The sequence below is a fragment of the Lactuca sativa genome, chromosome 2 (genome assembly GCF_002870075.4).
Source record: "Lactuca sativa cultivar Salinas chromosome 2, Lsat_Salinas_v11, whole genome shotgun sequence".
NCBI lineage: Eukaryota > Viridiplantae > Streptophyta > Magnoliopsida > Asterales > Asteraceae > Lactuca > Lactuca sativa.
Genome location: NC_056624.2, coordinates 221088783 through 221099817, shown reverse-complemented (window position 1 = coordinate 221099817; position 11035 = coordinate 221088783). Strand labels below are relative to the sequence as shown.

The 11035-nt window shown below is 36.1% G+C and overlaps 1 protein-coding gene and 1 pseudogene across 1 annotated transcript; both read left to right on the top strand.

Annotated features, from left to right (window-relative positions):
* Nucleotides 1-672: 672 nt before the first annotated feature.
* LOC111879887 (vacuolar protein sorting-associated protein 32 homolog 2-like) lies at nt 673-4546 on the top strand (annotated as a pseudogene).
* A 1343-nt stretch (nt 4547-5889) lies between these two features.
* On the top strand, nt 5890-10911 carry LOC111879894 (UTP--glucose-1-phosphate uridylyltransferase 3, chloroplastic). Its single transcript, XM_023876325.3, has 17 exons — nt 5890-6755; nt 7270-7453; nt 7559-7708; nt 7794-7955; nt 8056-8228; nt 8313-8379; nt 8474-8640; nt 8712-8870; nt 8934-9025; nt 9142-9236; nt 9344-9421; nt 9517-9612; nt 9738-9812; nt 9902-9990; nt 10058-10220; nt 10314-10374; nt 10481-10911. Exons 1-17 carry the CDS (start codon nt 6076-6078, stop codon nt 10603-10605), a joined length of 2616 nt encoding a protein of 871 aa, XP_023732093.1. The 5' UTR covers nt 5890-6075; the 3' UTR covers nt 10606-10911.
* Nucleotides 10912-11035: the final 124 nt, after the last annotated feature.

Sequence of the window (11035 nt, the reverse complement as noted above, 5' to 3'; positions counted from 1 at the left end):
ACATTACTATAATTAAATAAAAGCTATATTAAAAATAGTGTAGGCGTAGCTCACTTACAACATGTTTTATAGAAAACTGGGCTTCGCTTCTAATATCAAAGTTATCACAAAAGTTGGTGTTTTTTAAACATGCATGTCCAATGCATGTCTTGAAGCCATAATGAGTCAAAATAAGGGTTTTTCCATGGAAATCTCATGCATGGCTCAAAACCCAACTAACAACCTCTTGATCCAAACCAACAATCATGTCAAATGTATCATTGATTCATAAAGTTGCAAACTTTATGAGATCTCATCACTCCAGATCACAAGAACATGAAGATTTACATACAAAACATAAGATCTAGCAAATAGACATGATAAAAATCGAGTATTGGACACTTAAAAAGGTCCAAAAGAGTGCCAAGACAAAGGAAGAGGACTAGATTGCAGGATCTTAACTCACTTATTCTTCTTCTTTCTTCATTTCAAAGCTTTAAAGAACACCAAAAGGGCTCAAAATAAGAGAGGGAGGAATTTAGGGTTTCTCAGGTCTCAAAAAGGCTGAGGGTGAGCAAACCCTAGCCTCCTTATTCCTTTAAATAGGGAGCAAAACCCGAAAAATAGAGTTTTTCATTTGCTAACTGGAATGTCGTGGCCTACACTGCCGCGTCGTGGCGACTTAAATGAAATATGCGGACTGGACTTGACTTGCCACATCATGGTGCCTCCTACCACGGCGTGGCGAACCTTAAGATGCAAAAATTGAAAAAGAATAAAGTACCTCGGGATCCGGGTGTTACAGAAGTGTCACCGTCTATCGGGATAAGAATCGACTTTATTGTCGGAATTCGATCACCCCTATCCAGTAACGACTGTTCGATTTTAGTAATTTAAGTTTCTTGGTTTTGATTGGATCAAATCGCAAGGTTTTCAAGTACAAGCAGTTAACAACGTTTGCTCAAATGTTTGACAAACCTAAGCAAGAAACTAATGTTGTAACAACGTTAGACAAATTAAATGAGGTACTTTCTTGTGAACTTTGAGAATTTTGACTATTTCTTTGTTTACTGTAGAGATCTATTTGCTTTTTTATCTTGACATCCTCATGTACTCCTTAACGTTGGTTGGAAGCATAAATTTTTGTAAAAATTTTCATATTGCTTTCTGCTGCTACTTTATCTGATGTTTTTACGGGTCGTCTTGCATTTAGTTCATGGTTTTCTACATCCCTTGGATTTGTTTCTTGTATTTACAGTTGAAGGATTTGTATAATCTTACAGGATATGGGCTTTACATGAGATGTTATACTTCATCCTGTTTAAAGCTACTTAATTTTAGAAAATAAACATACCTTTTTGCCCATGTTATAGCTAATTGGTATCAGAAGCTAATCCTTCCATAAGGAGAATATCAACTTGTGCTATGTTGTTTTTATGTTTATTCTTACTTTGTTTGATAATAATTTTTCATTTATTGCACATACGGTAATTGTAACTTCACCAGATCTGTGAATTAGTAACTTGTGATTGAAGATAAATGCTTTTCTTGGTTTGAATGACTGTTGTGTTAAATCATGAAGCGATCCTAATGTTTTCCCCCTTTTCTTATCTTGTACTGAATTCTTGAATTGTAACGCTCGGTTCCCAATATGTATTAAATTCAAAATTTATTCGCTTTTATATAGAAACTCGACGAGTTGGAGGCCCCAAACTCGTCGATTAGGAATGGATTTGGACGAGCCTTGGAAAGTCTACTCGACGAGTTGAGAGCCTCAACTCGACAAGTAGGATTGTCAGAGTGAAACCCTAATTTTCAGGGTTTAGCACCCTATTTAAACACCTTAACCTCCAAAGTTTGGCCTCATTTACAGCCTCCATCGTCCCAAACCCTAGACACAAAACCCTAATGCTTTGTATGAGCTTGTGAGATATTTTTGAGTGAATCTTATGTGTTTGAAGCTTGTGAAGGAAGGAGAAGCTTGGGCATTCAAGAAGAAGCTAGTAGATCCTGAGACACCATTTCATTTTTATCATTTTCTGGTAAGCAAGTCTCAAACTTAGTAAATTCTTAGATCTCCTTATTATCATTTTATGGGATTTTTGGTACAAGAAGCATGACCTTTGGGAAATGGATGTCCCAAGTGAGTATATCATCTGATATGGAACCATGGAGGGCTTTCATGGCATAAAGGTGCAAACTTTATGACCACTGAAGCCCCATGCAAGCTATAGGATGCCATTTTGGCCTTTTAAGCTCCAAAAGGTCATGCATGGAGAGAAAGGTGGAAGCTTTACGTATTCATGTAGTGTCTAGGGTCCAGATCTCAGTTTGTATGCATTAGCTTGGAGCATTGATAGCTTGTAGATCAAGATCTAGGTCTTAAGGAGTTAGGGTTTGAGCTAAACCCATTAAGGAAGGCTATTAACGGGTAAAGTTGGAAACTTTACCCTAAAAAAGACATTTTCGGTGTGTAGATGAAGGATAGAGCTTAGATTTGAAGGATATAAGCTTAATCTATTAAGATGGCTTAACAGACTAAGGAACTCGTCGAGTCCATAGAGGAAATCGACGAGTTGGGATGAAGTGTCCCGAGTCTGTAAAGGGATAAACTCGACGAGTTCAAGGGTAGCTCGACGTGTTGACTAGGAGAAGTCTCGATTATGTGGATAGGAGGAACTCGACGAGTTGTGAAATAACTCGACGAGTCGGATCACGATTTCAGGGTTTATGATTCATGGAACTCGACAAGTTGATGGACCAACTTGGCGAGTTGAGTCAACCCAGGATGTTGACTTTGACCAGGGTGTTGACTTTGACTTGGACTTTGACCAAAGTTGACCCTTAAGGGGTTATGAGTATGAAAGAGTAATTAAAGGAGATCTTTTATGTGTAGGAGTTTGTGTGGGGTTGATTCAAAGCCGAGGACAGTTTAGTTACTTCATGACATTTGAGGTGAGTTACCTTCCAGTAGAAGTGGGTCGAAGGCACCAATGCCGACCCACTAGTATTTGATTATAGTTGAGATGATTGTCTTTGTGATAATTGTCTAGTCTACCACTATCTGTTATGCTTTATGTGCTAGTATGCTAGTATGTTATGTTATTATGCGATAGTGGTAGGAAGGGTAGGATAGACCCTGTTACCGGTTGAAAGAGATCGAAAGGGAGGCCAACACCCATATATGCTAGGCAATATGTGATTTATATGCATATGCTAGGGTATTATGTGGTAGTGGTAGGGGTGAAATAGTCCCCGGTTACCGGTTGAAAGAGACTGAAGGGGTAGGGCATCACCCATATATGCTAGGCAGTTATCGGTTGAAAGAGACCGAATGGGTAGGCCATCACCCATATATGATAGGCAGTTACCGATTGAAAGAGACCGAAAGGGAGGCCAACACCCAGATATGCTAGGCATTATGTTATTGTATGGTATTTGGTATAATGAGGGAACTCATTAAGCTTTGTGCTTACAATTTTCAGTTTTGGTTTCAGGTACTTCCTCACTACATTTTCCACACTAGAGATCTTTGGGATTTATACTATGATGATGTTTTATTATGACATGTTTTGACTATCGATACATTGGCTTTTGAATGAGTAATACTATGGTTGTTTTTAGACAAATGGTTTTATAATTGTTTAATTTAAAATGAAATTTTTGGTCTTAAATTTTGGGATGTTACATGAATATTTTTGCAGACACTTGAAATGCTAGAGAAGAAAGAAAAAATGCTTCTGAAGAAAGTTGGTGCAGAGGTTAAACAGGCAAAGGAGTTCACTAGAGCGAAAAACAAAAGGGGGTATTAATTAAGATTTAAAATTATTATTCTGTGCACTCTTAATCTCTTATTGTTTGCAAAGTCAATTTATACTAATTATTTTATTTCTCACAATGGAATTATTCAGCTGCAATACAGTGTTTGAAACGAAAAAGACTTTATGAACAACAAATTCAACAACTTGACAATTTTCAATTGTGTATTCATGATCAGGTGCCTTAAAATTTTTGTATCATTAAAACATTAGCAATTTTACTTTATGTTTTATATTTCCACTAACAATTATTTTAAATAATTATATTTGTCCATGGACACCAGATGATAATGCTTGAAGATGCAAAGAATACAACAAAGAAGGAAAAAACATCCCCTTAAGTAAAAAAGAAATACAATTACATATTTTTTTGATTTTTTTGTGATACATGAATATTGATGACATAGACAAGACAATGGATGAGATAAATGAGCAAATAGAGAACATGAAACAAATTCAAGAAGCATTGTCAACACCAATTGGTGCAACATCTCATTTTGACGAGGTAAAGTAAAAGAACTCTTTAAGTTATAAAGAATTATATAATTTTGAAAAAAAATTGATTGTATAACTATGCAAGATGAGTTGGAGGCTGAACTTGAAGAATTAGAAGGAGTTGAGCTGGAAGAACAACTTCTACAACCTTCCACCACCGCACCTGCAGGTAGACAATCAACACATCGACCTTCCTGCCATAACACAAGAACACAAGCGAGGAAGATAAACTTGTTCATTGCAGGATGAAATGACACTTTAAAGGTTCGCTTCCTCTTTTATTTTAGTATAAAAAAACTCGATAAAGTTTATGGTGTATTATTATTCACGCATTTTTAACTCTCAGTTGGAAGAACAACCTAAAAAAAATTGTCAATGTTCATTTGTCTCAGAACTACTTACCATTCTCGCAACAACCATTGCAAATATTGAGCCACATCAAATACATACGTATTATGAATCTGGAAGGAATCACATTACTAGAATGGAAAGGACAATTCCACTCTTCCACCAATTACATTACACCAGACACCACCTAAACACCCTTACAGTAGAAATACTATACTCACTTGCTGGAAAACCAAGCTAATTTAGGGCCTAATACCTTACTTTTTGATGTATGCCGTGCGACGGGAACAATTGGGCTTACTATAATAGGCCATCGTCCTGGAATGATATTTGTTTAGTATAACATTCTACTTTCATTTCTTTTATTAGCACATTATACTGTATAACTGTATTCAATTTATCCAATTAGAGCGGTATCCAATTGCTTTGTATTTAGATGACATTATACTGTCCTATTTTCGTGACCAACCAAACGTCAACGAAAAAAATCCGACCCGTGCAACACACGGGTCTCATCATTAGTTAGAATGAATTTTAAACTTGTTTATACTTGTAGGAGTGAGTATTTGATAAGATATATTTTTAGCGCTTTCGGTAGCTATTAGCCCATTATTCTATATGAACAAAATAGATTGCCCTTCTTGAAGATGATTAGAATGATTTTTACATACATAACCCTTCCGCCTTCAATATTTTCGATGAACAATTTTTATATGAAGTTTTTGTAAAAGATAATCCATCAAATCCAGTTCTCTTGTAAGAAATGGTTTTTGTCAAACATAAAATGTTTATTTTGTAAGCGATCTTTCATTTTTAGCTTCTTGTAATTTTATATTTTATATGTTTACAACATTTTGATAAATTTACTTAATTTAATAAATATTCAAAATATAACCACTGAAAATATCATCAAGAAGACTAAAATGACACGTTGAACATAAACTCAAATTTTATAATTAACAAAGAGTATATTTGGGAAAAAAAAACTTCATACACTTCGATTTAACAAATATTGGAAAATAAGTTTAACTTTGTGAAGCCAAAAAACATATTTATAGTTGGATTTTTGTTTTTATAAATGATAATATTTTTAACACATAACTCATTATTTTTGTTCTTTTTTACAAATGGTCCCGAAAAAATCTGTTTTATATTTTTAAGAAGATTTAGTTTTTAAAGAAAACAAAATTAGTCAAGTTTCCGTTTATTGTTTGAATGCTTTTTGGAGTTTGTTACACCAGCGCAAAATAGAAATCTCCGCAAACAAACACACAAAAGGCACTTCCTACCGTTTTCTATTCTCTTGTGTTTCCCATTCTCTTTGGTATATGCTCCGGGAATCTCGTCTTATCCCTCCCCCACCCTTTTGAGTTTTGCCCGTAACTAACCCTCTCCCCCAAAAACACACACAGTCACACCCCAAAACACAAAATCTATGGCGCCAGCTACAACAACTTCCTTACTCCACCACAACGGCATCTACTTCACATTCTCGGCGCGTGACTCACACACTGTCTTCTTCAATCCGCACAAGGCTCTCCGTCCACCAAACAAACTTCCTCTCAGTTCACTATCGTCAATACCATCGTCGCCGTTGGGCCGCCGTAGAACGCTTGTATCAACCGTACCGGTAGAGTATGTGCCTCCGGCTCCTGATTTTGAATTCAGTAAAGAACTAGCGCGTCTCCGTACTCTACGTTCCAAGATATCCGCTTGCAAAAATTTGCGAGATAAAATACGTGTGGTTGAATCTGATTCGAAGGTGAAGCGATATTTTAGGAGAGGTCATTATAAAAACGGATTTGCTAGGGTTTTAGAGTCGTTTAATTTGGATGAGTACGAGTTGTTTTTGCTCAAATGCATTGTTGCCGCGGGTCAAGAGCATGTTTTAGGGTCGGGTTATGACGCGGATTCGGATGTTGATGGTGAATTTGGGTCGGCGAGAGGTTCGTTGAAGGCCGCGCTTTATACTTTGGTGGAAATGATCGAAAAATGGGACGGGATTGATGATCGACAGATTAACGAGAAGAAGGTTGATAGTGAAGCATTGAGATCATTACTGAAAACTCTTCGAGATGTTGAAGAGTTCTATGATTGTATTGGTGGGATTATTGGGTTAGTGCTGCTTTTTTCTCCATATTTTTCATAACAGTTATTCTGTTTCATTTTAAAGTCGATGCTTCTCCATATTTTTCAGGGATCACTGTTCATCATGTTTTCTGACCTGACTCTAATTTTTATTTTTTCTGATTGTAGCATTAGTAACATAAGCCGGTGACAAAGCTCTAGGTAGTTTAGTTTAGACGAGACTTCTTTCTGCATACAAACTGAAGTTAACTCGACATCACCACATGTATCATCATCCTAATTTAACTCAAATAAATATGAGTTTGGAAGATACTTAGGAATCTGAAAGTCTGATTTTTGCAAACCGAACTTCTTTTTATGGACATCCCCAATTGTTATTAATATATTATGAGCTTGTAGAGCATATGTTCCATAATTGGTGTTACTTTAAATGCTATCTTTTTATAGACAGGACTTTGGATCAATTCTCTCTGATATACACGTTTAAATAGTCTGAAATAAATATTGATGCCCATATACTCATCATTTGAATTTCTTGCAGATACCAGCTAATGGTTTTAGAGCTTCTTTCTGAGTCTGCACATGCAGAGAAGAATATCAATTTTCAGCACATAAATAACTCTAACTCAATAGGATGCCAACTTTTAGAAATTCATCCTCCTAATGTACTTGATCTTTCTCAAGATACAGAATATGCGGCTCAAGCTGCTTTATGGGGAGTTGAGGTCAGATGAGACTTTGTGCTTTTTTTTTTTTTTTTTTTTTTTTAAATCTTTCATAGATACCAAGAAACAGTATCAGGAGATTTAGTCATTTTAAACTGAATTTAGGGTTTGCCGCACCTGGCAGAGATTTATCCTCTTGGAGGCTCTGCTGACAGGCTTGGACTAGTGGACTCAGTCACAGGCGAATGTCTCCCTGCAGCAATGCTTCCTTATTGTGGTAGGACCTTGTTGGAAGGCCTTATAAGAGATCTTCAGGTAGAATCTCTTTCTATTTTTGTCTTCTTTTAAAGGTGGATTATACTATTTTTACCACTAGTAACATCTGTTCAATAATTACAAGGCTAGGGAGTTCTTATATTACAAATTACATGGGGAGCAATGCATAACTCCTGTTGCAATTATGACAAGTTCAGCCAAGAACAACCATGAACATATCACATTACTGTGTGAAAGATCCAAATGGTTCGGAAGGGGTCGATCAAGTTTCCAACTTTTTGAACAGGTCCTATAAGTAAATCATTGATCGATCTCTTTTCTCATGCTTTTTATGCTTATTTGTCAAAAAAGATGATAATTAGTTTGTTGTTAATTGTGGTTGCCAGCCACTTGTGCCAGCTGTTAGTGCTGAAGATGGCCAGTGGTTAGCAAAGGGACAGTTCTCACCTGTTTGTAAACCTGGTGGCCATGGTGTGATATGGAAGCTTGCTTATGACAATGGTATTTTTCAATGGTTTCGTGATCATAAAAGAAAAGGTGCAACTGTCAGACAAGTCAGGTTTGTGTAATTTAGTTATCCAAATATATATACTTGTTTCTTAAATTTTGTAATCCTGTTATGTTAACACATGCACTTTTGCAGCAATGTTGTAGCTGCTACAGATGTGACCCTCTTGGCATTGGCAGGGATTGGTCTGCATGAAGGGAAGGTGACATTTTTATCTGACCTTTACTTTACATAGTTGGTTGGTCCCTTAAAAAGCTGCTCAAATAATTTTTTATTTATAACTGGTAATTTTTCAGAAGCTTGGTTTTGCATCATGCAAACGCAACTTTGGTGCTACAGAAGGCATAAATGTGCTGGTTGAGAAAGGCAAGCCTGATGGAACATGGACATATGGTGTGTCATGTATTGAGTACACTGAGTTTGACAAATTTGGAATTGCTGATGGATCCCTTTCTTCCAATAGGTACTACATGAACCCTTCTATTAGTTATGATTCTTGTTATACTCTCTGATTAACCATGGTGATTTGTTAAGTTTGCAGACAGAGTTCCCAGCAAATACAAATATTCTTTATCTGGATTTGAATGCTGCAGAGCTTATTGGATCAAGTAAAGATGAGTCTAGTTTACCAGGAATGGTGCTGAATGTGAAGAAAACCATCAACTTCATAGACCACTTTGGAATCCAGCATGGGTAGGTTTTCTGCTTACATAATCATTAATCTCTTTTAACCAATAACATCTTTTCTGTTGGCAGTGTTCCAGGTGGGCGTTTGGAATGCACAATGCAGAATATTGCTGATAATCTTACCAATAGTTTTCCCTCTCGCTGCTTTGAAGGTGTAGAAGGTATAATGCAATTTGTTTTGTGTTTAGTAGGTGTTGGATTATGATCATGAATTTTACTCCTTTTTTGCAAGCCTCTTGTGTTCAGTAATAATGCTATTCATGTAACTTAATTGCAGAAAAGCTAGATACCTTCATAGTCTACGATCACCGAAGGAAGGTCACATCATCTGCCAAGAAGAAAAGAAAGCCTGCTGACATGTCCTTGCACCAGGTCCATTTCTCTGTTGTCATTCATTTTACAAAGAATATGAATGAGAATTCTGTTATTATGAGACATTGGATTCTTGTAATTATCTAGTTTAAACTATGTGTTTGCAGACTCCAGATGGTGCACTACTTGACATAATAAGAAATGCATATGATCTTCTTTCATGCTGTGATATTAAGCTCCCTGAGGTATCCTTTTTGCTTTACATTCACACATACGAGAAACTTATGTGGGTGGTTTCCAGAGTGTGGAGAATGTTGACCAGATAATTTTTGTTGTGCAGATTGAAGGTAATGATAAATATGCTAATTCTGGACCACCATATCTCATCCTTCTTCATCCTGCTCTAGGTCCTCTCTGGGAAGTCACTAGACAAAAGGTAAGCTTTGGTGAAAGAATTGGGGTTGGCTGCCTTTTATTATTTCTAATATATATATATATATATATATATATATATATATATATATATATATATATATATATTTTTCTTTTTAACTTTTCTAGTTTCATGGTGGTTCAATTTCTAATGGTTCCGAGTTACAAATTGAGGCTTCCGAATTCTTATGGAGAAACATTGAGGTCAAACATGTTTACCTCTACCCTATTCAGACATACAACTCATAACCATTTTTTTTTTCTCTTTAGTAAACTTGCTCTTTTGATCTCAGCTTGATGGGAGTTTGATAGTCGTGGCCGAAAATGTCATGGGATCTCATATTGACAAAAATCATGAGTCTATACTAGAATATGGCCACAGGTAATATACTTATACTATATGGAGTAAGTAAGAGAATATGATATGCTTGTTCATGTATGTAATGTAGGTGTGCACGATGCAAGTTAGAGAATGTGAAAATATGGAATAAGGGAATAGACTGGAGTTCAGATAAAAATCTATATTGGAAGCATGATGTTGAGCGGTTTGAGTCACTAAAAGTCATATTGCATGGAAATGCTGAATTTGAAGCTGTTGATGTTAACATTGAGGTTAGACTTAGATAATTGCTGTTACCCTTTTCTACTCATCTATTCATATCTTCATGATCCAATTTCCCTCCCTCTTTGTCTTCCTTGATGCAGGGAAATCATTTGTTTCAAGTCCCAGATGGCTACAAGATGAGGGTCACATCTGGAACTTCAGGTTCTCTTGAAAGCTTTAATAATTTAAGTTTGTGTGGGATCATCAATAATACATTGCTTCTATATGTCCTGCAACTTACACCTGTGTGTGTAAACATTTGGTTCAGGTCTATCCATAGATTTAAATCCTATTAAAAAGGAATTTATGGATAGTGGAAGCTGGTTCTGGAAGTACATGCTGAATGACGGACATATTCAATTGGAACTGGTGGAGTTAGAGGAGGGATCATGAGATTGTTTACCTTTTGAGAATCATCGTTCACAGAAGAACCTCATCCCTTTCACCTTTCACCTTTCACCTCTGTGTGTGTGGTTGGTTGAACACAAGTTAAACCCCCCCTTCCCTTCAACCCAGTTATCGTTGTAATATTAGTATATATATATATATATATATGTATGCTGTATGAGCCTAGTTTGACCAGTAGGGTCTCATCTCATGTATTATTCTTTTATCTTAATTGTAAATTATTTGTAAAAACTGGTAAATGTATATCACATGAAATACAGTTATTCGAAGTTCCGAGGGTTATTCATATCATATCATGTACACGTAAGATTATTTGCAGGAGATGATTTATGTCTAACTATGAATTAGGAAGGGCAAATAAAAACAAGGCGTGCATTCAAAACAGGTAAAATAACAACTTCATTTATGTCATCTT

Excerpts from the sequence above, each read along its gene's own strand:
- LOC111879894 (XM_023876325.3), top strand. The coding sequence starts at position 6,076 with ATGGCGCCAGCTACAACAACTTCCTTACTCCACCACAACGGCATCTAC. Across the intron at positions 7,454-7,558 it reads CTGCTTTATGGGGAGTTGAG|GGTTTGCCGCACCTGGCAGA; the intron begins GTCAGATGAGAC and ends AACTGAATTTAG. Across the intron at positions 7,709-7,793 it reads GCCTTATAAGAGATCTTCAG|GCTAGGGAGTTCTTATATTA; the intron begins GTAGAATCTCTT and ends AATAATTACAAG.